Raw genomic sequence first — 26,096 nt, 5'->3', positions numbered from 1 at the left:
ATTTCCAAAAATATACTTTTTTGAATTTTGGAGCACAAATCCAAAATTTTCCCAAACTCCGAGATAGCAGTTTTGTAGCCCTGTTAACCTTTAACCGAGTGGGGGGAGGGTCGTTTTTCGCCACACCTGCCAGTTTTTTGCGTGTGTAAAGAAAACCGCAACGCGCAGCGGCGCAGCGGCGCAGTTGGTATACCTTATGATGCATCAATTTCGCATCGTGTGTAAAAATTTTGACCACAGGTCACCAGGTCAAGTTACGTAACCATGCCTCTAAAAAAAAAAAAAACTTTGTGATTCATTCATTCCTACAACTGACATCCCAGAACTTTGAACCTCTTGCTATTGCATGGGGCACAGACTTCTCTATATATGGACTGTGCGCTGATCCGAGGAAATCAGCATTGGAGGCCCAAAAATAAGTGCACTTTTATCCATCTTTTTACAATGAAAAGGGTGTCAGAATCTTTACAAATTTGGATATAGGATAGCCCATACTTTTATCTACCTGTCGGATTACATTTTTTTGTTGAATTCAAAATAAATAAGAAATAAATGTTTAAAAATGAGAACATGTTTTCTCGTTCAGTTAGCCCTTTGTTCACGCTGGAGGTATATACTTCACAAATGCAGCCGTACTTTGCGCGCATTTTCTTGCTTTTGAATGTTGGTTGCATTGTTGGTTGTTGCTAATTTTTCGGAACTAGTCATTTACGTTGGTTTTGAAAAGGGTTTTGAGAAATAACGATACATTATATAGGGCCACAAGAAGCAGTAAAAATAAGTAAGAAATAGCTCGAAAAAATGGTAAAAAAGGAAAGAATATTATCGATCACTACCTCATCACGACCGGATCAGAAAACGTGTGGTGCGAAGATGTCATTCCGGGTATCAAGCCAGAGTCAGGGCAAGAAAAATGTGAAACGAAACATAATTTCTAGCAAAAAGGCAACTTTTTAGCCTCCCGTATAACTAAAAGGAAAAAAATGTTCACAGACGAAACCATCAATCGAGATAAGAGATAACGCTGAGGACAATCAGATTTGCAAGTTTACTTTTGCAAACACTGACTCCTGTGAGACTCACACAGCAAGAAGAAAAACAGGACGCTATCGACGGCGCCAGTCTCAGCATACTTCCTATAATGCCTAGTGCCTTATTTTATTCTGGAGAAAAAAAGACTCACTGAAAGGAGCTACAAAGACTTAACTTGACCAGCAGTTAATGTGAAAAGAACAACTCGCCATCGCAGTTCGAAGCTACGCCGCGCTAAATAATGCCATACCCATGGCAGTGATACGCCACAACATCCAAAAGAAGTAAGCTTATTCAATCAAACAATGAAGTTCATCCAGTGTGTCGTATGGGGTTGTAGTTCATTATGGTCTGGATCAAATCATCTCGGAAGAATGCTCGATGAAATGATGGAATTCGTACCCTTCGCATCAATGTTAAACGATGAAGGTTGCCGCTCTTAAATGTCACCGCAAAACTTGCATCGGGATCGGGAAGCTCAAGAATACGCCAGTCTGCGAAGAACGGACGGAAAAATAGCGGTGGAGCAGAAACAAGATGCATAATTGCATAGGACTGATTGGAGTATAAGTAGCTGGGACAAACATCTGTGCCGGTGGTGGCCTGTTATTACAGGAACTTCTACTTTGGATATCTCAGGAAACTGGCAGGTCACCATTTCTAGGCCAGCTGTGGACATTTTTGATGGAGAAGCCAAGAAATGTGCCAAGGGCGAAGAGCATACTGTAACTAACGAGCTACAGAATATGACGGAGGCGCCGGGGGCACTAATCGTTTGGCCGAACGGGGAAGAGCACTCGATCCGCGCCCCGGCAGGTTACCTGTGCTCCAGCTTCTGGGCTGATGTTCGCCCTCCGAGCTGCTCTCTCCTAACTGCTGGAGAACCCGCCGCACGCCGAAGACACCATCGTAGCCTGCACCAACTCGCAGTCCGCCCTCGCCGCCATCCGAGGTGGCTGGGCCGCCCAGCACTCCTCGCTCGGAGTGGACATCTGGAGGTGATCTGGAGAGCCCCCTGGGGACTGACAGCTGGAGACCTGTTGGTCTACCTACAGTGGGTGCCCTCACAATGCAGGTTGGAAGGCAACGAGAGGGCCGACACCATCGCCAAGAAGGCAAACATACTCGACTAAAAACAAATCCTTATAGACGTCCAGAAGGCCCACTGGGCCGCCGCCAGAGTGGCGAGGGCTCGCACCGTCGGGGCCTGGCCAGCCGGCTGGTTCCACCAGCTGACGGGGACTGACTCCCGCCTACCGTTGCCGGCGGCGACTGGCCAGCGGCGGTGGACATCCACCAGCTCCGCGCCGGCCACTGGACAAGCTCCTCCCAATGGCGCCACAGAGTCGGGTTGGCGCCCTCCTGGCTGTCGGGGTGCAACCAGTGCGACGACCGACAATGCAGAGCCGCACTCTACCCGTCTGCTGAGAGGAGGCGGACAGCCCAAGCATGTCCTCCTGCGGTGCCCGGCTCTGATGGGCACCCGACATCGCCTGATGGCGACCATCAACCCCAACATGGAGGAGGTGCGGAGCGGCAGCAATCAGCATCGTGGTGGCCCTGGGGGCCGCCCACAGGTCCCTTCAGAGCTGCTCGGCTACGTCTCCATGGGACGAAGGGACACAATAAAAGCAACAATAGCTACAGCATGACAACGTGATGGGAACGACCGTCACATGAGCTATCGCCTTATCATTCAGCAGCGAGTGGAAAACGAGCAGACGGAGGGATACGTTGCAATTGGTGATGCGCATGTGCGAATGTGTGAAAGTGCGACTATGTGTAGATGCGTGGTGCGAAAAAGTGGGTAGCAGGGAAGAACAGTGAAGACACCGTTGCAGCAGACACACATTTTCCCGTAAAGTCCCCCATCGGCATTACCGCCAACCTTTACCACCAGCGTGGTCGGTGCACTGTCGCGCGAGTTTGTAGCCAGCCATGTCAGAGATGTGAACAATCCAGCACACGGGGGAAGAAGAAAGGGATGATAGCCACCCTTTCTCGCTGGATCCCGCGGTGAAAATGGACTAACGCCATTTTCAAGCCCACTGGTGCAATGTGAGATGAACTTGACATGAGGACATCAATGGGTGTCGATGAACGTGAAATGATGTTCCAATACAGATTCATATCGACCAGAAGCCTTTCTTATTCTGAGCTACGAGCAATAGATAGTACAAAAACAAAATATATTACATAAAATTCAGCCTGTCGACAGGAAACAATAAAAGGTATTGTGTTACAGCATATGGGTTCATATTACGGCTTCAGAAATTTGGGCCTCCAATGCTGATTTCCCAAATCAGCGCACAGTCCATATATAGAGAAGTCTGTGCATGGGGGAATCAGTATAAACAATTTGTATGCTTCGGAATTTTGGTATGGGTGACCAAAGGTCAAGTCAATTTTGTGACCTCTCTGTTATAAGTTAATGGCAGAAAATTGAAATGCTTGTCTTTTGGCCGAAAATGCCCTCAAACATCGAGACACAGGTGAACATGACACACTGAACCGGAAAATTTCACCTGTGTTTTGATGCCCCTGAGGTCATATCAGGTCATGAAACGTCTCAAACAGTTTTTGACAATAAATTTAGCTAGGAACATGCTAGAGCGCTAAAACACCATGAATGTGTTCAGCTCGACAATACGAATCGAATGACATGCAACATTACCTTTTCTGTGACCTTGATCGAACGTCAAATTTTTTAAGCTTTTCCAGGTCTACCTATAGTTCATTTGATGCATCTCTACGAGACAAACGCGATGCCGGTGAAATCAGCGTAATACAAGCTCGGAGTCAAAAGTTATTACAGAAAAAAACATTTTCCGCAAAACGTCCAATTTTGAGAGTAGCTGCCCTCTGGAGGCTAAACCGTTGGCCTTAAAGGAAATAGTTCACATTTTAACATGGGTTTTGAACTGGAATAGCAGTTCCGTAGCTTGGGCTGAGACGAGCATAAATCAGGAGCTTTTACAGCCCAACGATCACCTTAGGCAAAGATATTCTATTTCTCGTCCCGAAAAATGTGTCTTGCGTTGAGGATGTGTGCCTTGCATATATTCGCATCCAGTATGAAACGAGCATGGGTCCCGAAAATTCTTCAGAAACTAGAGAAATTATCTACGAGAACTCTAGAGAAATTCGCTCCAGTGAGGCGCTCCAGTAACAAAAGCACGAGCAGATCGCCCAAATGCCGGTGGCCGCGATAATTTCTCTAGTTTCTGAAGAATTTCCGGACCCATGCTCTTTTCATACTGGATCGCGTGTGCCTTACAGAAACTGAAAAGTTCTTCCTATATCAAAAATATAGAAAATAATCTTTTGTTGTAAAAAGGTTTTATTTTCTTTGCTGATCATTTTGAACATAAAAAATCACAAATCCATTGCAAAAAAAAATAATTTCGTGAAAGTGAACTATTTCCTTTAAATCAAATCTGAGAACAATACTTAGAAAGGCCTTTAAAAGAGCTATCGAATGCGCTCTTCCGCGGCGCTGTAGCTCTATTGGTTCCCGACTTATGCGCCGTTTTGTGAAAAGCTGTCAAAATCGGGAACAAAACGCCAAGATAATGTTACCTCTGGTAGCCTCCAGTGACCTCAGTGAATAGGTACCTGATCGATAAAAATTACCTCTATAATTCTGAAAGACGAGCTATCTATTGCTTTTCACCGCGTCCTTCTAGCTTGCTTCATTTCCGATAGCGTGGTTCGGCCCCTCAGCGGGGCGTGGTTTAACTACTGTTTGTATGGCATTGGCCATGTTCTTTGGCGGCTTTATGGCATTGTTTTGTATATTTATTGACTGCAGAATGCATTGCATATGAAATACTTATATGAAAAGAACTTGTTGAAAATTGTTAGTAATCGTGAAAGCTTATTTTCAATTTTATTTTAGTTATCCAAGTAGATCGCCAACAGGCTGCACGGCCCATACAGGCGAGGTTTTTTCAAACCGGACATACACAATACACACACACATACAAGAAAGACACGCACCCGAATCCATGCAAGCCCTCTTCACAGTTCACATGATAATAAAATATTATTGAGACATAAAATAAGAATAATAGTAAAAATGCAAAATCAAATGAAAACTATTAAAAAGTCAATGAAAAAACTCAATATAAAAATGACAATAAATAATGACACGGATCTAAAAAGCGCTAAAAGTATCTTAAGGGAAATCCATCTCGGGACATCTGGCGAGAAAATCTTTTGCTTGGGCCTCTATTCTATTGAAAGTACCCTTCCTTACCGTCGAGAGACGGGTAAAGGGCACGTGAAATAACTGGACGTTCCGTGTCTGACGACGTGGTATATTTTGTAGTAGACAGTAGTATAAAGTTGATTCCTCAGTCATATTTATGTATTAACAGACCAAAACACATTTGTAGCGCGAACGAGGCTTGTGAAAAGGACGAGTCGATCCGCCCAGGCCAGAGCAGATGTTTTTTTTTCAGAACTTTAAGTGTAAACTACTCGTGACTGAGACCGAACTTCGCGAAAAGGCTATTCCTGAAAGGGCATAGCAGAATCTATCACAAATCATAGTTTGCATTTTATGGGATTGTTTCGAGGGCGTATTTACAAATTGCAACCGAGCTCCGCCGTAGGGTATTTTATTTCCGCCGTAGTGTATTTCACTTGGGGGATTTTCTACCATACATCTGCCTGAGCTTAGGGTAATTACAATTTGTCGGCGACGTTAAAAAATGATGCACTTTTTTCGCAGTATAGGATATCGCATGTGCATATTTCTGCCTTTTTGGGTGCGCTTTATCGGTTTTTCGTGAGTAACTCGTGTAAAAACCGTCCGATCGCGACGAAAATTTCAATGCCCCCGATTTTATCAATTTTACACCTACCCTGAAAATTTCATGACCCTGACCTAAATGACCTTTGACCTGTGACCTATTTCTCGAGACCATGTTTGGCCCGAATCGCGATTCGGCGTATGCCGGATCGCATTAGCCGCGCGGTTGCAGTCTTCACGTGGTTTCAAGCGTTGAAACATGTGATATGATGCTGGTCCCATGCATTAGGGTGGGTGTCAAGGTCACCTGAAGGTCAGGTCAGCTCAATGACCTTTGATGACCTCGGTTCCTTTTTCGAGTTTTACATGTTTCTAGGCTAGTTTTTGGAGCTGATTTCGAATTTAGCAACTATTTGAACATTACAGGGGGTGTAACGAAATTATCCGGACACCTTTCTTCCCGCTGTAATTAAAAAGCAAAACAATCTGGTACTTTTTCTTTTAACTGGGCTTGTAGCCACCTTTCATAAAAACACAGTGGTGAATGTTCTGGAGCATTTCAGCCAATGAATCCTCCAGCACACTTGCTTTGATGCGGACCAACGCCGTCTAAACCTGTGCCTGCGGTTGAGCAGTGCTTATGGCGGGTGGCTCTTCATAACCTCCTGCTGAACAAGAGCCCACAGGTTTTCGATTGAATTGGGATCGCGACTTTTTCCAAGTCATAAGCGTTAGCCCAGAATGATTGAAGGTTCTATCGGCATCACTTCCCGTTCTTTTAGGGACTTTTAAGTAGCGCGCCGCCCCGCATGAAGACAGCGTGGCTTGAATCAGTATCAGGCATCAGTGCGCGTTCAGAAATCGTGCCCTCCTATGCCGTCTGGTTGAGCGCCTCCAATCATGCTCCACCACCTTTCCTGGAAAAGCTCCACCCTTGCCTATGGGGCAAAATATAAGGGACAAAACACAAAACAAGACAGATAAAAACAAAGCAAAATTAACTCATTACCTAATGAAATTCAGGCTGGAGCAAAAACATAGGGAATAGGTATCTATGTCAAATTAGAATGAAAGATTAAAATCAACCTGACCAGGCCTTACGGTCTGACCTGGTCCTAACCACCTTACTTCGCCTAACTTAACCCAATTCAACCTAGCCTACCACAACACTGCAGAGGTACCTTCCCGGAAAAATGACGCCCAGGGAGGTGACTGTCCAACTTATTGGAATACTACCATGATTGCTTGTCAAAATGTGTGTCATCATGCTATTGTTTGACAAGTGACCTATAATAAATGTGATATTAAACAATTATCTCCTGACTGTTGACTGTTGAGTGGTCAAAATATTCAAATAATCAGGGTACAATGCTGTGCATTGTGCACACTAATCATGTTGTTTTTGTGTAGGTCCTCTGCACATTGTTGTGTGCACTGCTATGTGCACAAAAAAGTGACTGGTGCACAAAAAAAAATGACTGGTGGTACATGACAAAACAAAAGGTTGTGCAACTGTGAAGTTCATGCCCTTGGTCAAGCTGGTGCCAAATGCCTATAGCTATAGCAGGATCAGTGAGGGTTGTAGACATGCTACATACATTGTGCAATGTGCATTGAAGATATTGGCACAAAGTTCATCCGTAATTACTATGCTTAACAACTAATGTAGGAAGCGACATAAATGCCCAGATGATAAAACTCTCTGGTCAACATCACACAAATTTATTGACATACTTTGCAGGTACATATTTACATTCATGGCAAATACTTTCGATTTGATTCAGAAACTAGTTGCTAGTAAGCTTGCATTTTTGTAGGTACAACAACGACCATATATTAAATCATAAAAACCTTCTCATGGCATTCATCACATACCTACCTTTTTACCGAACAAGTACCTAGCTACCATACAATGATTCTAAAAAAAAAAAATCAGCAATCCATCTATGTCTCAACTGACACAATGAATTTGAAATACCCTAACAAAACCTATAACTGTACATAAGAAGAATGCAATACTATGTACAAGAACTATGAATTTCTGAAGTTATTCTCACATGCTGGAGTGTTGAAACGGTAAATGTCAAGTTTAAGTCCTAAGAAGATTTCATTGATAAATTTTTCATATTTTTACATTATTTGACATCCTGAATCCAAAAATGATACTCATGTGTCTCGCAAATAAAAGAAAAAAACATAATCAAACCTGACCTAACCTTACCTACTTACCTATAACCTACCAACCTACAACCTACAAACCTACCCTAACCTAACCTAACCTACAAACCTACCTACCTACAACCTAAAACCTACAAACCTACAACCTAACCTAACCTAAAACCTAAAATTTTTGCTGTTTCATATTTGTATCAAAAGCGCCACAGTTGTAATTAGGACCTAAACTTGACATATACCGTTGAAACTCTACTTTTGTCGTCCATTTCCACGTTTGATTGTCGCCATCACAATCATATCAAACTGTTTTCGTTCTTCAGTCACAAGCTTTCGCACAAATCTTGAATTTTTATGCATCATCTTGAACCATGCTCCAGTCTTTCCAACAAGGTACAAGGTAACATTGAAGCAATTTTGATTTGTTATAACAGCTTCAGATCATGATAGGCTTGAGGTTTGTTACACCATTTGCCAGACAAATCTCTACAAAATGTGTATCAATTCCCAAACTAAGTAATTGATCATATCAGTATTATGTTTATATAAAGAAACTCAAATAATCCACAAATTGTTATTGAAACACCCCCACTTCAAGAATTCACAGCAAATAACAGTACAAGCAAGTACAAGTACAGAAGCTAACAAACATTGCGCCAGATTTCGTATGAAACGCGCCATCGTCCTGAAGTTTCTACCACAGACGGTAGTTCAACCGCAGCCGTAGTGCGAAAACCCCTGCCCACCTTACCCCACGGCGGAGCTCGGTTGCAATTTGTAAATACGCGTTTCGAGGACATGCTTTACCAGCTGTTTTTCTGTTTTAGTAATTAAATATATATCTAGGGTTGCAAGTACCTATATACATTTGTACAATGAGATCACGTAGTCTTGGGCTGGAAGTTATGTACAGGTGTCCGTAGAAGTAGTCGTAGAAGTCGGTAGTCTTTAGCCGTGCATGTGGAAGTATACGTGATTAACGCTTCATGTTTTATAAGAAAAAACTAATTTTAGTGGATTCCAGGCGATTTCGAGGACCTGGTGGGGTCACGAATACCATTTCAAGAGCATGGGTATCCGAGTTTGGATCTGTTTCTTCGCGCCATTCCGGACACTGTTCGGGTAAGAGAATCGATGCGATTTTATCGCTGAGACTACGCTGCTTCTCTGTTCTGCTTTACTTTACAACTAACAGCTCGCCATCGTATGTCCTTCGGTTATCTATTCGCAACTGGTGTAGGGGTTTTCTCAACGGGACATGCTTATTTATGGCACGATGACTATAGATAATTTATGGTACATGGGCATAACATAACCTTGGATATAACTACCTGCCGGGACTCGGGTTTCAGCCAATTTTGTCATTGTGGTGAGCATTTTGTTAACACCCAATGATTTGACAGCTACCGAAAATGAAAAAAAGGTAAGAAAATAGCTCTCAACAAACTCTTTCAAAAGAAGTTTGTCCATTTTTTTTCATGTACCTAGATCAGGAACAGGTGGATAATTATTATTTAGGTCAGCGAAGGTCATCGAATCACAGTTTGCCATTTCCCAACTGACGCCCACATCCGACACCGTAACTTAGAAAGCTGAGGGTGCAGAAACATCGATTCTCATCAAACGACCTATCTGCACTCTGTCGATTGAATTGACGTCAGATCCACCGTTCGGCCTAAAGAGATCAAGGAATGTAACAAATGTTCCTTTTTTTCTTGGAGGAATGACATGATTTTTAGATAATGTCCTTTTTGCGATAGCTGTTTATGTGGTTGCTTTCGTGAAAAATTATGACCATTGCATTCCTCTCAATGAATCAAGTGGAACTGTATGGGCATAATACCAGTATAACGCCTTATGGGGCGACTAACGGAGCGAGCGAGAGGGTGGGCCTTGCACGTGCGAAATTTCAAGGGGGTACCTCCAACTGACTTGTGCACGGCACCTTACTAACCGGTCTCTAGCGATGTGCCAAATTTGAGCACAATCGGCCCAGCCGTTCTCGAGATCTGGAAGCGGCACCCTGCACGTGCGCACGTGCAAAATGGGTCCCAACTGACTTGTGCACGGCACCCTACTAACTGGTCCCTAACCGTGTACCAAATTTGAGCGCCATCGGTCGAGCCGTTCTCGAGATCTGGAAACGACCCCTGCACGTGCGCACGTGCAGCAGCACCCCAACTCTGGCACATGGATATGCAGTGCCTAGTGGATGCCTACCTACATGCCAACTTTCAGCATAATCGGCCCAGTAGTTACCGAGATATTGCAACAATTACAAACTGACACCTCTTCGTTTTGCACGTGGCACGTGCATAAGGGGTCACCCACATGCATCGGGAATAGTCCAATACTTGGTAGAAGGAATGAAGCAACCCTACAAAAATTACCGCGTGTAAATCGGTCAAGTGGTTGCTGAGATATAAGCCTCGCAAAAGCGTCCGCACGGCCGGCCGGCCGGCCGCTCATACTCAGAAATTTCCGTTAATCTAAGGAAAGACTACGCTCGCTTCGCTCGCTCCGTAATGACCTGATTGGTCAACTAAAACCAGTATAGCGCCTTTTGGGGCGACTAACGGAGCGAGCGAGAGGGTGAGCCTTGCACGTGCGAAATTTAGAGGGGGTACCTCCAACTGACTTGTGCACGGCACCCTACTAACCGGTCTCTAGCGATGTGCCAAATTTGAGCACAATCGGCCCAGCCGTTCTCGAGATCTGGAAGCGGCACCCTGCACGTGCGCACGTGCAGAATGGGTCCCAACTGACTTGTGCACGGCACCCTACTAACTGGTCCCTAACCGTGTACCAAATTTGAGCGCCATCGGTCCAGCCGTTCTCGAGATCTGGAAACGACCCCTGCACGTGCGCACGTGCAGCAGCACCCCAACTCTGGCACATGGATATGCAGTGCCTAGTGGGTGCCTACCTACATGCCAACTTTCAGCGCAATCGGCCAAGTAGTTACCGAGATATTGCAACAATTATAAAACTGACACCTCTTCGTTTTGCGCGTGGCACGTGCATAAGGGGTCACCCACATGCATCGGGAATAGTCCAGTACCTGGTAGAAGGAATGAAGCTACCCTACAAAAATTACCGCGTGTAAATCGGTCAAGTGGTTGCTGAGATATAAGCCTCGCAAAAGCGTGACCACGGCCGGCCGGCCGCTCATACTCAGAAATTTCCGTTAATCTAAGGAAAGACTACGCTCGCTTCGCTCGCTCCGTAATGATGAATCTCTGGTCAAGGTCGTGACCTGGCCCAAATGGCTCATTTGCATGAAGTTAAGTGAATGTATTTTTAACCGCAAGTTAGTAGAGAGAAATGTCAGGCCCGTTTAAACACTTTTAACCCTCGCCCGTACATGCCATTTTCCCATCCTAGAATGCACATGGGGGGTGCCACCCCCCGCGCCATTTCGTTCCTGTTGGAGATAAGAGCTTTGCGGTAAAGACCAAAAAGATTCTTTGGGAAGAGACGAACCCAATGATACCCAGTTTTACCTTCTCAGGTCAGCCATTGACCTTCCAGGTCAGGTCAAACTAAAAAATGTTGCTGTTTTGGGTCACCGTTGGATATCAAGTGCGCTGCTTATCATATACCTACCGATGACGATGCCGTTTTATGGTGCCAGGCCAGCTAGAACCTCTTTGTCACATTGCCCGACCAGGTTTTCGCTGCTGAGGTTATTTCAGGTCAAGTTAGGTCGAGGTCAGTGATATGTGTTTGTATGTCTGTGTGTGTCTGTGTATATACTGATGTGTGCACCGATTGTTTATGTGTCCATATTACATGAAATCATGATCTGAGAAGCTTTTACCAAAAATGCAGTCAAAAAACTTCACGAAAAGTAAATTCAGCTTGCATAAAACGCAATTATTTTAGATGACCTAGGTTGACCTTGACCCTGACCTTGACATCTATACATCGTCGAACAACATGTTCCATGATAGGTGGGAGGTAAGACTGGCAAAAAGGCCGAAATTAAGGTGTCAAAAGCTCACAAGGCCCATAGCCAACGCAAGGTGTTGGGAATTGGTCATTTGGGTCATGACATGACCTGAAAAACAAGGTCATATCTCCTAAGCCAAAAACCTTAGAAACTTGAAATTTTCAGTGGACATCAAGAAAGGATAGAGGAGCAGCTATTCGATAAATCAAGCCTCTAGCTCTAAAAATGTTGAGTGCAGAGCAGAAAGACTACCTGGGGGGGGGGGGGCAACCCCCCCTCCCATGTGCGGGCGAGGGTTAAGAAACATGGGTATATTTTCACAACCGAACATTTGCTAGCTAGCCGGTTCTACCTGGGCATTGATTACTTGAGATGTATGCGGGTGACTGTCACGGCACGTGTCACACCTCTAATCAGGAACGTCGAAATTGTTCTTGTAAAAACTTCATGAGGACTGCGCCGATAGCGCTGACTCTTAGCTTACCGGTGAGCGGCCAACGGATAGTGAGTTTTTGCGTGCCTCGGTTTGGGTGCTAACTATTTATTGGATAATGGCTCGAGGGATGGCTCGCACAAGTCGATGGGAGTCTCATTTTGCACGGGTGTATGTGCAGAAGCGGCCTCTAAATCTTGAGCATTGCTGGACTGATTGCGCTTGTACACCGTTGGGTGGTTCGACAAGCTAGGTGATCTTTGTGCTTGCTAGCTCGTCGTCCAAAAATGTGTTTCCCAATGATTTTTTTTTTCAAAGAAAATTGATAATACCTTCAGTTGTAGATATACCTGCAACCTGCATGTTAATTGTTATGGAACATACCCAAACATTTGCTCTTCAGTTCACCGTTTTGAATTATGAATGATTCATTTCAAACGCATTGTGTCGTAGGCATTTTACGAAAATACTTTCTTGTCTGTGCTTTTTAGCTTCTGGCAAGTCTTAACTGCTTTAGTTCGCATCAGATGCGCTTTGGCTCCTGGGCTGCAGGTATACTAACAGTTCGCTTACCTATATCTCTGAGAGAAAGGAGGCTTTGCATATTTCCATCGACGGGAAACTCAAGTGTGTTCCTTATGAACGGTAGCCCTATCGATTCTGTTGCAGCTCTTTGTCGTTTGCCGTTCTATATACCGTGCTGACCGTATTGCTGTTCTCGGCCGACTCATCCTGTGCCCGTTTCTTGACTATCGCTTCGCTGTCATTCGAGTGTTGTATCTCCTTGCCGCCGTAGAGACCCGGGTCTCCAGTTAATTTCTGCTGCTGCGACTGTCCCGACTGGGGATGTTAGTCGTCTATCTGTGCTGCGTTCGTGTAGCTGGTGATATATTTGCGACCATTGGCTGGTGGACAGACATTAGATGAGTTGCACTGAGTTGCTGCCTCTGTTTGCGCGGAACCGTTCGCCGACTTACCGCTGCCTTTCCGCGCAGCTGACGGAGCTCGGTAGGGAGACTCTGGTGGAGCACGTTCATGACGCCAGCGTGGCCCGGATCGCCTCTCTGGTCAGCAGACAGAAGGGGACGCCCAAGAAAGGCACGGTGGCCAAACTCGGCAAGATACCGAGAATCAACCCTCGACCAGAACCAGGTTGGATGGTGCACTCAGGCCGAGACTTCGTAACGAGCTTATGCATTGAGACGAGGCTTAAAGGGACTGTCCCACCTTAACATTAGATTTGAGTTGAGATAGCCATCTTGATGGACGTTCTTTGAAAATCAGTGCCGTGAAAACCGTTTCTCCAGCAATTACTTCATCGCAAAGAAATTTGAGTTTGATTTTGACATCTGTGCAAATAAGTGCCACAATGTATTGGTATAGGCACTTAAATCTGATGACGTCATCAGGCTTTCGAACGTCCGTTAAATGTTTGACTAAAACGTTTTGTAGCACGCGGTGGTATATGCTGCGTTGCGCGCAACAAATGCCGCACTTTTAAATAAAGTCGCTAGGAACAGCGGAGATCCCAAAAAGTAAACAAAAGTAAAAGTCTAATATCTTGAAAACCGGTGAATATTTTTCGGTGAAATTTGGTAGATATTCGTTTTCGCTCTTTCTGAACCGAGCGACATCACTTTCATGCCAATTCATAAACTTTTTTAAAGGTGGGAGGGTCCCTTTAAGTTCTGTCACCTATGTGCATCACTGTGTCTCAGCATGTAACTAAGCAGCAACACATATAAATGAAATACATATCCAGCGATTCAGGCAGAAAACAATCTTCAGGCTTGCAACTTTTGTTCTTCTTAACCTTCGCCCCAGTGGGGGGGGGGGGCATATGTTACCACCCTGTCGCGTTTTTTGCGTGGGAATAAAAAACCGCGGCGCGTAGCGCCGCGCCGCTTGGGGTAGCTTTTGGTACATCAATTTTGGACAATGTGTGAAATTTTTGACCCCAGGTCATGTCAGGTCAGGTCCCCAGGTCAAGTTAACTGACCAAGCCTAAAAAAGTTTGCAATCATGTCCAGCCTGCAGTGTTTGTCAGAAAGGTTTTAAACTTGTTGGATTGCATGCTGTTATGGGCGCCTACAATTTGTATATCTCGGATTTTTTATATCCGTGACCTAAGGTCAGGTCAGTGGCGTGACCTTACCATTACAAGTCAATGGAGAAAAATGAAAATGCCTCTAGATCCGTGTGTACGCATCGGAACAGTCCAAATATTTCAGACTCACAATGATTTAGTCCACTCGTGATGACCAAGGTGTCATTTTTGCTGATAGCCTCTAGACAGGTCATCCGAGGTCACTTGAGGCTACAAACAGTTTTTTGCCAATAACTCGCGATTGGAACGAGATAGAACGCTGGGGATGGTCTCATTGTGTTTGTCTTGTTGAGACGCATCGACTGATATGCAACATGACCTTTTCCGGTCAGGTCATGACCTTGACCTGAGGTCAAATTTTCAAGTTGACCTTTCAAGGTCAAATTAGTTCATTCGACGCGTCTCGGCGAGAGGAACACGATTCTGGCAATAGAAATGTCGTGGCTTTTTGTAGTCGAAAGTTATTGTCGAAAAACACTTTTCGTAAAAACAGCTATTTTTGGAGTTTTTGCCCTCTGGAGGCTAAACCGTTGACCTGAGGTCAATATTGATAATGACCTTTTCAAAAGAAGAGTTCAAAAGCTATCGTTTGCTGTTCCATGCATTTTCTAGCTACCATAGTTCCTGAGATAGCGGCATGTTTTCTGAAAAATATAATGACAATTGGCAAATTTTGACCTTTGATGACCTCTGGTGACCCCAATATTGCTCTAAGGTGAAAAATGACCGAAATACTTTCAAACGTACGCATTGAGAGCTATCGACTGCTTTTTACTGCGTCTTTCTAGCCCTCTTAGTTTTTGAGTTAGAGGTGGGTGGTAACATATGCCCCCCTCACTAGGGCGAAGTTGGCTGAGACCGCCACTGGGGCGCGGGTTAAGGTCACGTAGCACTTTGCAAAACGGGCTCCCTACATATATGCATTCTATTGTGCCTTCCTTCTGTAATTTTATCGAAACGCTTTTGTATGTCTCAGCAATTTTTTGTGTCAATGAGACAGCAGCGCTGACTGTTTTTGTTCCCAGCGCCGCGGACGCACAATCTCCAGTCAGGAGGCGCTCCGTCCAAGACCATTCCTGCAACTACCCACTACAGTCAAAGGTGCGACGCGCGTGAGGCTTGGTGGCTGATGGAAACCATGCTTGACTATCGACGAGCTCAGGTTTCTATGCGCTTTTATCTACTAAAAATTTGTGTCCACTTGCTACTTGATATTTGTTGGACCTCAAGTGCACCTATGCTTTCACTATTTTTACCTGATTCATGTACCCTGTAACTTCTCCCATTTTAAACGTTTTGCGATCAGACAATATAATTGATAAGTTTATGTTATACAAAAAAGATCATATTGCATGTCATAATGACGTGAAGGCTTACTGGTTTTATTTAAATATCCATCTAGGCATAATTCATTTTATTGTTGTTTTTTATTGAGTTTTTTATTTTTTATATTGTTTTTTTTTTTTATCCAGCACATCCTATCGATTATGCAGATGGTGTGTGCGCTCATATGCTCTCCTCCATGCACTCATACTGACATTACCTACCGTCAACACGTCCGTTAACCACAGCAGACGCATGTCCGCCCCCGTTTGGGGAGTGACGGGCCACAGCGTCTGAGCGCTAGTCTGCTGTCCGCAGCTCGTCTCAGCCGGGTCGGAGCGGCGGCATTATCAGCGGCGGTGTGCCGCAGTCGGGAGGGACGCCGACCGACCCCCGCAGCACTATGGAGGTGAGGTGGACGGGCGGATCAACCCCTCCCCCCCCCGTGCCGCACATATGTTAGTCAGGTGCTGCACGGGTAGGCAAACCGCTCTGATATCGTACCTAGAGGTCACTGATACCGTTAGGGGGGGGGGGGGCGGATATCAGTGGCCTCGTCCCGATATCATGCAAGAATGATGCACGGCTGTGGTATCGTTCAGGGCAGGTAAATTGCTTCGATAGCGTGCCAGGTACTCATCCGGCCTCTAAAATGCTTGAGTTACAAGGTGATGAGTTGCCGTTGGTTGCGATGCTGCTTGTTGCACACAACACATGAAGAATATAGGGAATGCTTTTCTGCCATGGCTGGAGCTAATGGTGCTGGTTGTCGTCCCATAACAATTGCAATTGCTATAGATTTGGTGTTGGCGGGGCGCGGAACTCATGGACCTTGGTACCATTATGTCGGTTGGCGGCTGAGCTAGACACGGTAACAGTCACAGTACCTAACAGAATATAATGAGTGCATAGGGGCTTTGGTGTATTTGATAATTGATATAGAAAGACTTGTGTGGAAGCTGGAACGCATGTGTGTATAGCGATTAACGACACGTACATACATTAATCATTTTAATACCATCCCCACTCAGTGCATGCTGGATATGTTCTGTTTAATAAAACCTTTTCGAGCATATTTTGCATGAGTTGTGTCTGAAAACTTCGCGCTTTGTTCATGTCTGCCCGTAATTTGTCCCAGCCACTGGCCCACCCACCACCTCCGAACGTTAAAGGGACCCTCCCACCTTCAAAAAAGTTAATGAATTGGCATGAAAGTGATGTCGCTCGGTTCAGAAAGAGCAAAAACGAATATCTACCAAATTTCATCGAAAAATATTCACCGGTTTTCAAGATATTAGACTTTTACTTTTGTTTACTTTTTGGGATCTCCGCTGTTCCTAGCGACTTTATTTGAAAGTGCGGCATTTGTTGCGCGCAAAGCAGCATATACCACCGCGTGGTACAAAACGTTTTAGTCAAACATTTAACGGACGTTCGAAAGCCTGATGACGTCATCAGATTCCCGTAATGGTTAAGAGATAGGGACCACGCTGGTCCCACCCTGCAAGTAAAGGGAAGGAATTTCTTGAACACCATAAAGCTGCGGGGGTTGCGACCAAGATAAATGGTGGTTTCTGAGCCTGGCCGCAAACTTGGCTATCTCAACTCAAAACTAATGTTAAGGTGGGAGGGTCCCTTTAACGCAGGCAGAGAGCTTTCAGGCAGCGCGATATGGTGTGACTTATCGTCAGATATCACGGGGTGATTCGTCAACATTCGGGCTGATGCATGCTCTGAGTTGCCTGTCTCACATCTATCAGTTTGATGATCGGTTCAAGGATGCCGCAATGCGTCACGATGCCGAGCACAAACATTCTTTGTTCTTTTGTAACAGGAACAAATTGTTCGCAATTCCCAGTGCACGTTTGGTTTTAGCGTGCTACTCACTAGTACGTGTATCTTACATGGAGCTTTACATGCAATGTATCACATAATGATATCGAAAAATTTTAATTGCAATATTGTATAGCACGTACAGCAAGTTCATCGGGCTCATTGAGACTTACCCCGCGTTCGATGTCTCTCGGACGGCGAAGATTCTACGCCGTCCGGCCAATCACGTTCCATAACTGCAGCCGAGCCCCCGCTAACCTTGAACGGGATTGGTCGGACGACGTAGAATCTTCGTCGTCCGAGAGACATCGAACGCGGGGTTAGATTAGATAACATACATAAAGATAGGCATCATCGAGGATGGCTGTAATATGTATGAACTTTGTTGGTATTTGCTTTTTTCATGCGTCCAATTTCTCGTATAAGCGCTAAGGCAAGCGTGACTTCTACGACGTTCTCAATCTTAAATGAGTCAGGAAATTGTGTCGACCTTACTCGAAATATAATAGGTAAATAATTATTGGGGTGACAGATGTTTGTCATTGGCCACTTTGCAGAAGTCTCCGCGAACGGGAGGTAGCAGCGCCGAATCCGAGGGCAGCCGTTCTCTATCGACAGCCGCCCCCTCGATGAGGCAGGCGCCCGCGCTCTGCACGCGACACCGGCCGCCGGACGTGTGCCGCCGCCCCTCCTGTGACGCCCTCCACATCTGCCGGCTGTACGTGGACGGGTTCTGCCCGCACGGTGACGCCGCCTGCCGCTGGGGTCATGTGATGCTCTCAGCTGGCAACGAGGCGGCGCTGGCAACACACCAGCTGCAGGCGCTGCCCGAGCGCGAGCTGCTCTGGCTGGTGCGCGCCCTGATGCGCCAGACGGCTCCAGTCACCGCCGAGGAGTACCGCAGCCAGCTGGTCGTCTGCCCAGAGTACGCCGCCGACGCGCGCTGTCGGCGATCCGACTGTTTCCGGCTTCACCTGTGCCCACGACTGGCGGCCGGCGAGTGCGGCGCCGGCGACTGCTGCCGCTGGAGCCACCGGCTCACCGACCCGGACAACGTCATGGTGCTGCTGCGGCTGCGCTGCTCCGAGCTCAGCGAGGCGGAGGTACTCGCCCGGCTGACGCTACCAGCGAGCGTGCCAGACGGCGGCGTGCCTCAAACAAACGGCGTGGGAATGAGTGATTGTCTCAATGGGCAAAAATCGACCGAAAGCACTGGAAGCAGCGACATGACATCATCAGTAAGCAGCAGTAGCAGCGCAAAACGAGTCGTTGCGAGCGTACCCAACACATGCCAGAAGCGACCACAAGAGGACAAGGGGTCTGGGGACTTAAAAGAGCTGGCGCAGAAACTGAACCTGTGTCAACTGAACATTCCTCCCTCTCACTGTCCAGGAAACTGTGGTCAGCTTCATCTTTGCCGTCTCTTTTTAGCGGACATATGTCCTCACGGTAACAAGTGCAACGGTGGGCACAAGCTGCTCACTTCTTTGCACAACTCCAAGGTACTGAACGAACGTGGAATGGATGAAATGTCGGAGGAAGAACTGCTCGGTGCAATCAAGACGGGCTATCTCTCCCGGAGTCCGATCACCGACCTGGAGCGTTGCTTTGCTCTTCAAGTTTGCCCCCAGTACCAGAACAAGGGATGCGGGGAGAACTGTCCGCGTCTTCACATATGTGAGGGATATGTGGCGGGGACGTGTGCGAACGGCAGTGGGTGTGGACTGTCACATCAGCTCCACACTGGCACCAACGATCGGATCCTCAGGCGGATGGAGCTGAACCTGTTGCCTCATCGCCAGCTTATGGAGCTGCTGAAGGCACGCCCGACTGCAAGTGCTGCTCGGAAGAGCATTGGCTCTAAAGGAACGTCAGCTGGTCCTCCAAGTGATGCATCTGTCTCCGTCAAAGGCTGCTCTGAGAGTGACGGCTCCAGCGAACCGCGTCAAGCATCCAAAGAGGCAGAAACTCTCCCACTCACCGATGCAAAACAGTCTGCGCTTGAAGTGTGCCTGTGTTTGTTTAATGTCTATCCCTCACGCTGCCCATTGGACTGCGGGAAGCTGCATCTGTGTCGCCTCTTTGTGGCGGGGATGTGTCCATTTGGCAAAAAGTGCTCAACTGGACACAAAGTCATCAGTTCTTCACACAATGCTGCCGTGCTAAAAGAACGAGGGCTTGGCGGATTATCTGAAGAGGAAGTGTTGGATGCCATCAAGAAAGGATACCTTTCTCGAACCCCAATCACCGATCTGGAGCGTCGCTTTGCGCTTCAGATTTGTCGCGCTGCCCAGGCCGACAACGGTCCGTGTGAAAAGGAGGACTGCTTGCGCCTGCACATTTGTGCTGAGTATGTGGCCGGAACTTGCGGGAACGGTGGTGGGTGTGGGATGTCCCATCAGCTCAGGTCTGGCAACAATCTCGTCATCCTCAAACGCCTGGGGCTAAATATTATGCCTCACAAGGAGCTCTTGGAGCTCTTGCAGAACCCGCCTATGGCCAAGGATGTTTGGCAGAGCCTTTTCTGTAGTGGCGCATTGACGACCGTCTCGAACGAAACTGCCTCCGCACTGGAGCCGTCCCGACTCCAGACAAACAAGCCTGTCCCGACAACGACGACGACGACGACCAGTGCCGCTCTCGGTGTCGCTGATGACGCTCCGACGTTGTGTGCAGTTCACTCATCCGGCGGTCGCTGTCAGCGCGACGACTGTGACGAGTTCCACGTCTGCGGCTTCTACCTGGCCGACCTGTGTCGCCGGCCGGACAGCACCTGTCCACTGGGGCACAGTTTCGACACGGCACGCAATCGGCGCGTGCTGGAGCGCTGGGCACTGGAGGGCAAGTCTCCAGAGCGCTGTCAGGAGATGATCAACAAGATGTCGCAGCGAGCACACATCACATTCCCAAACGGCGCTGAGAAGAGCGTGCGCATGTGCATCCCGTACAACTCAAGAACTGGTTGCAGCACCGATTGTGGCCAGTTCCACGTGTGTCACCGCTTCCTGGCGGGCACTTGCAAGGGATCGAGCGTGTGTCCTCTGCGGCACGCGTTCGGTGGACGACACAATCAGAACTTGCGAGACTCTCTGGGTCTGGTGGCGACCGTGGGGCTGGATGGCTCCTTGTCTCCGGTGACGGACCGGGAGCTGACCGAGTTGCTGCGGGCTCGACTCGGTGTCGCCCCCGGGGTGTACACAAATCTCACTGAGAACACACCTGCGCGCGGCGGTTCCAAGCCCCCCATGTCGCCGCCGGCCGTGTGCCGCAGTCTGGGCGCCGGCCGGCGCTGTACGGACGCCGCCTGCCCCGCCGTTCACGTGTGCCCGCACTTCCTGGCGGGCGCGTGCCGCCGGCAGCGCTGCCCGCTCGGCCACCGGCTGGACACCGAGCCGAACCGGCGCGCACTGCGGCTGACCGGCCGCGAGGTGACCCAGCACAACCATGACGCGCTGGTCAAGGAGCTGTACAAGGCGGCAGGAAACGTCAGGAGGTCCGAGGTCTATGACAAACTGCGGCTCTGCATCCCCCATAACAGCCAAGGATGTAGTGTTCAAGGCTGTGCAAAGATACACATCTGCCAAAAGTTCGTGGCTGGATCTTGCAAAGAAACTGCTTGCGACCTGGGCCACGTGGTGGGAACACCAGCCAATAGGAAGAGGCTCTGTGCTCTGGGCCTGCAAGACGCTGAGGTGGAAGATGTTTTGGAGATGCTGCGCGCAGTTCATGGTGTGCGCTCAGCCTACACGGTGTAACAGGTGCCGTCTCCCGATAGATCATCAAGAACAGCTCTTATTCGACCAATCGACCAATTCGTCGACCAATTCTCATTCAATCAATCTAGTTAACTGAAATTTTGGTGATATCTGTAGCCGTTTACTAATTACAATGTCTGCTGGTGATCATAACATTTGTCAATGCCGGTCGACAACAGATTTTGTTTGCAGAACCGAGAACGTTCGGATATTGCATTGAGCATGCAAAATGTATGTTATTTCACCGAGGACTGAGGAACCACTACAATTTGGAATAATACTAACCAGTGGGCATTGACATTTATTGGAGATGAAAAGTTTCAGCGAGGCTGCTCAAAATTATCTGGAAAATCGTGAGCATCGCTGTTTATCCTCGTTTCTTGTCTTTACGGTTGTCTTGTTATGAGATGGAGTGACTTCGCTCGGCTGTAGTGTATTATCTCTTTTGAAAGCATCGCAACTCGAAAGTATCCTTCTCGCTCCCTGGTTTGAGGGCGCCTAGCTTTTTAGGGCTGGCCGCTTGGCCGGCCCGTGAAACCGTGAAAACAATACGGGCCGGCCAAGTGGCCTACCCTCAAAAGCCAGGGGCTCTCAAACTAGCGAGCGATAGCGGTACTTTCGAGTAGCGATATTTTTAAAGAGGGACTACGCATGTGGTGTGTAGAGAGCTTTCTCTCCTTTTCTTTTCCCTGATTTCGCTTAGATATGCGAAGAGAAGGTGCGTGAGCTCACGCTCAGTTATGTGGATATTGTTTACTCGAAGCTTTCTGCAGTTTGCGGTAATGTTATGTTCTCGCGCTGTGCATGGGCGGCGCCACCGGGGGGGACGGGGGGGACAGGTCCCCCGCTATCACAAGTTAGGGGGGTACAGTACCCCCCTATCGGCGAGGCCCGTTCAATAGTTGATAATAATGCATTATAGAGCTATCCGTCGCATTTAATGCATCGTTGGTTAATCAAGGCAGGTTCTGAATAAAGATTGCTGTTGGGATGCATCGCAGGGGGTGCTGGCCATCTGCAAAAGGTGTGGAGCTGTGATGCCTGTAGTTACAAGGTGATCGGCAGGGCCTCGGGGATCGTGCCCCCTTTTTGGGGCGCCAGGCAGGGTTATTACTTATTACCTCCCCACCCCACTGCCAGACCCCATTGCCGATAAAACCAAGTTCACTGAAATTCCATAGATTTCCGTTACTATATGAAAAATTTCCATTCCTAATTAGTCAAATTCAAGCATGGCAGTTCTACCACAGGAACCATTTGAAATCTATGCCATTTAACCCCAGCACTTGTGGGGAGAAGTGTTCGGATAGATCACAGGCAGGACCAAAAAAGCACGCAGTAGCCCAAGACATTATAATTGGATATAGCATCGGCTCCCTCTCGTCAAGGGGTTCGATAGCACTCGTTTTTTTTCTGCAAAACTAAGTTCGGTCGGCGGCCGAACGGCTGGGGGTCTAATCGAGCCCCCCATCCCTCCCCTTCTTACGTCAGCGACTGTGAAAATGCCATTACCAGCTGTTGAAACATGGCAGTTGCTTTTGCATGAGTGCACGAAAGGGTGTTAGGTCCGTGATACGTGAAAGGTTCTACATGAAAATTGAGATACACCAGCTTATCAAATTGTGCTCACTGTGGTGCGCTCGGTTTTACCTTGACTAGTCTTTGAATTATGGGGTGAAACAGACCAGTCAAGAAACCTGTTCCATAAGGAGAGCCACTAATGCTAAAGAGATGTGGGATTGAGGTTTCCAGAGACCTTCATTACCTCCCAAAGGGGGTGCCCCGCCATTTGCCAATCCCTGCTGTAGTTGTTACGATTGGAGGGTGAGTATGAGAACGATGCAGGTCGTGCCAGCTCGATCATGACGAACACAATGGTGCCGACATCACAGCTCTACTGCGATTTTTGACGAAGTTAATCAACAAGGACCGGAATCCTACCCTGGGGCATTTCACCTGCAGAGGTAGCCGGACCTGAGACTCTTTCACTCAATTTTTTCAACGGTGCATGCGCTCGTTTTTCCCGCGAAGCTCTTGGCAAGTAAAATCCATCAGAAAGTGTGATCAAATAACGGCTGGTGACCTTCCATGACCTAGCATGGCCTTTTGAGTGACCACCGATGACATGGCCACTGACGGCTAGCCATTAGCTGCACCCTGCCCGTTGCATATGGATCAGGTGGTGATGTCATGATTCTGAAATTATATTGCAGTTTTGGCGCACTTGTCAGAGCAGAAGACACTCCCACTTTTCCTCCATGACTATATGATGGTGAAGCCCTGAAGCTGACCAGACGTAAGATCGAAAATTTGAAAGTACGAAACGTAAGAATAGCTGGCACTGATACTCATACCCCTCATACCTAAGCAATTCGCAGCTTGTAGGAAACCAGCTTTGAGTTGGCAAGACTGCAAATTTTGATTTAGAGGCAAGGATGCTTGAAAAGGTGATCGATCTTAGGTGTCCTAGGATAAGTTTGGAAACGGGATGCACCATTCGATGTGTTTTGGGCCTTGCCAAGTTTCGCGGCGTTACGTGCCTCGTTTTTTTTTTTGCATACACGATCAGTATCGATCAGTATCTACTTTTGGGATTTTCGATTTTCGGTCCCCGTCCCCCCCTATCGAAAACCCGTGGCGCCGCCCCTGGCGCTGTGGCGGATGTTTTGAACAATCATCGCAGATTCGCGCTTTATCTGTGATCAAGGCTGTTTTTAAAAGCTGATTTTGATGTGATGTTGACCGTGATCTCTTAAGTCAGGAATTTGCGTTGAGAGGAACCGGTCTTCAAAACATCGGTGAGGTATCTTGATCACTCATCGCCAGATCAAGCCTCAGGTAGTAGATAGATCGGGGGCACTTCGATAGGGCAGCTCGGGTGGCTATCTCTTTGTGTTTGGTATCACTCACGTGTCCATGTGTCGTGGAGTTTGTGCCAGTTTGCTCGGAAATAGTCCTGCTCGTCTGGGTGTGGATCGGCTGTGGTTGATGGGAAAATTATGAAAACCTAGTGTTATCCATTGTCAAAGTTGTGATAAAAGATCGTCTGTGATTCGATGAGGCTGCCTTTTGATCCATGCGGATCCGTGGAATGGTGTTCGATGATGGCCGTGTGGATTGGTTACATGGACCGTGGTACCAATACAGACTTCCATAGCACTTAGCAGCTATGTGTTTGTGCCAGGTGTGTTTCATCTCGTAGTGTCACTCCAGGGAATAACCGAGCACCCCTTTTGCTCTGTTCACATCGGCCTGTATCATTTCGTTTTCTTGAGATACACCGTCACCAAGCAAGATTCCTTTGTCACAAAAACCTACACCACTCTCGCGCGTTATGCCTTTTTCACATAGGTACCTCAAGCTATACCTTTCAACCGTCCCTTTACCAGTTATCAAAAACAAATGGCCGATAGAGGGCACCTCCTTCAACATCAACATGAGATCGTGCTTCGTAGGCTAGCGTCACCTAGAGCTGACAGCTTAGGAAGACGTAAGGAATAGGGGAAGCGGGGGAACACCGCTCCCCCTCCCCTAAGCTAAGTGAGAGAATACTTGTGAAGTATCTTGGTAGTTATTGTCTTGGTCATAATGCTTGAGCATTTTCTCACGTGTTAAAGGTACAACTTACTTTGCATGCTGCTAAAAGGTTTCCGTGCATCTGCACTACGACTTTTAAAAATACCTTGCATATTCGCCGCCAACAAAATGTGTGGGTAACCCCGCCACCGGTGTTGATGTTAACCCAACCCATCCCCACGAGAGCTTTTCAATTTGTCATTGCTCAGAGATCGCGTGCGATGAGTTTCCTGTCGGTAAGTGGTAGGGTAGCCTGGGGCAAGACGCCCCAGATAATTTATTTTGCTACATAACTTTTGTCCCACATCACCTGGAAGGCCAAATTTGTGCTCAATGCGTTCTTTGGACATTTTACTTTAAATTCCACCCGTCAAATTCATTCACTTATGATCGAACTCCCAGCTAGGAAGTGATTTGTGAAGCAACTGCAAATGGGGCATTTTGCCCCAACCCCAGGGCAAAACGCCCCACGGCCTAGGGCAAGAAGCCCCATACTCTAGATTAAAGATTAAACATGCTAGTTGACTAAATCTTATATGGGAGGCCCGTTAGATCTCTGGAGGCACGGCTCTGAAGTTAGCACCTTCCATCCTGTCAGGTGTTCAGCTATGACACTATTGTATGTACAGGTTTTTCACCTGGCTCAAAAGGCCAAATAATAAATTATTGCAATGCAAATGTTAACAAAATACTTCCTTTGCCATTAATTTGCTGAGAAAAGCACATAAAATTGCATAGAAACTTACTGTTCGCCAGTTACCGAACATTAGGAAGTGGGTATTCGGAACAACACATGAGGTAAAACGCCCCATTGGGCTTTTTGCCCCGCGACCTACTGGGGCGTTTTACCCCATCACGTAGTTCGGTCAGAGAACAACGCCTTGCACTCCAGCAAGAGATAAATTAAAACGGACCAACCCATTATTATAAGCGTTAGACACTAGTTGTTCAAAATACATAAAAGTCGTTAACCTGATGTCGACAATAAAAGAACGCCATGATGCATAATCTGACTGCAAAACATAAAAATCACTCCAAAAACAAATTTTTGGCTATATCTCCCTAAAGAGTTATCACAATTTCTTTCCAGTTTGCTCATATAATGATCATATAGTGCACGTTTTATAGAAGAGAGGATGTTTCCCCAGAACCTTGCC

General features: G+C 47.1%; 1 protein-coding gene across 4 annotated transcripts in view; it reads left to right on the top strand.

Moving 5' to 3' along the window:
• LOC122372069 overlaps positions 1-24,529 on the top strand; it is a 35,618-nt gene extending 11,089 nt beyond the window's left edge. For 3 of the 4 annotated variants that reach the window (XM_043348933.1, XM_043348934.1, XM_043348932.1), the window contains exons 3-8: positions 8,985-9,082; positions 13,341-13,497; positions 15,478-15,553; positions 16,094-16,184; positions 18,166-22,158; positions 24,013-24,529. In XM_043348933.1, the coding sequence (XP_043204868.1) occupies positions 8,985-9,082; positions 13,341-13,497; positions 15,478-15,553; positions 16,094-16,184; positions 18,166-21,363 (3,620 nt within the window). In that variant the 3' untranslated portion in view covers positions 21,364-22,158; positions 24,013-24,529. The remainder of the gene's footprint in view (positions 1-8,984; positions 9,083-13,340; positions 13,498-15,477; positions 15,554-16,093; positions 16,185-18,165; positions 22,159-24,012) is intronic. The other variant, XM_043348935.1, reaches the window with a different exon arrangement.
• Positions 24,530-26,096: the final 1,567 nt, after the last annotated feature.

Source organism: Amphibalanus amphitrite, unplaced genomic scaffold (genome assembly GCF_019059575.1).
Source record: "Amphibalanus amphitrite isolate SeventyFive unplaced genomic scaffold, NRLGWU_Aamphi_draft 001311F_arrow, whole genome shotgun sequence".
Taxonomy (NCBI): domain Eukaryota; kingdom Metazoa; phylum Arthropoda; class Thecostraca; order Balanomorpha; family Balanidae; genus Amphibalanus; species Amphibalanus amphitrite.
The sequence above is the reverse complement of the archived record's forward strand: the minus strand, read 5'-3'. Positions and strand labels throughout refer to the sequence as shown.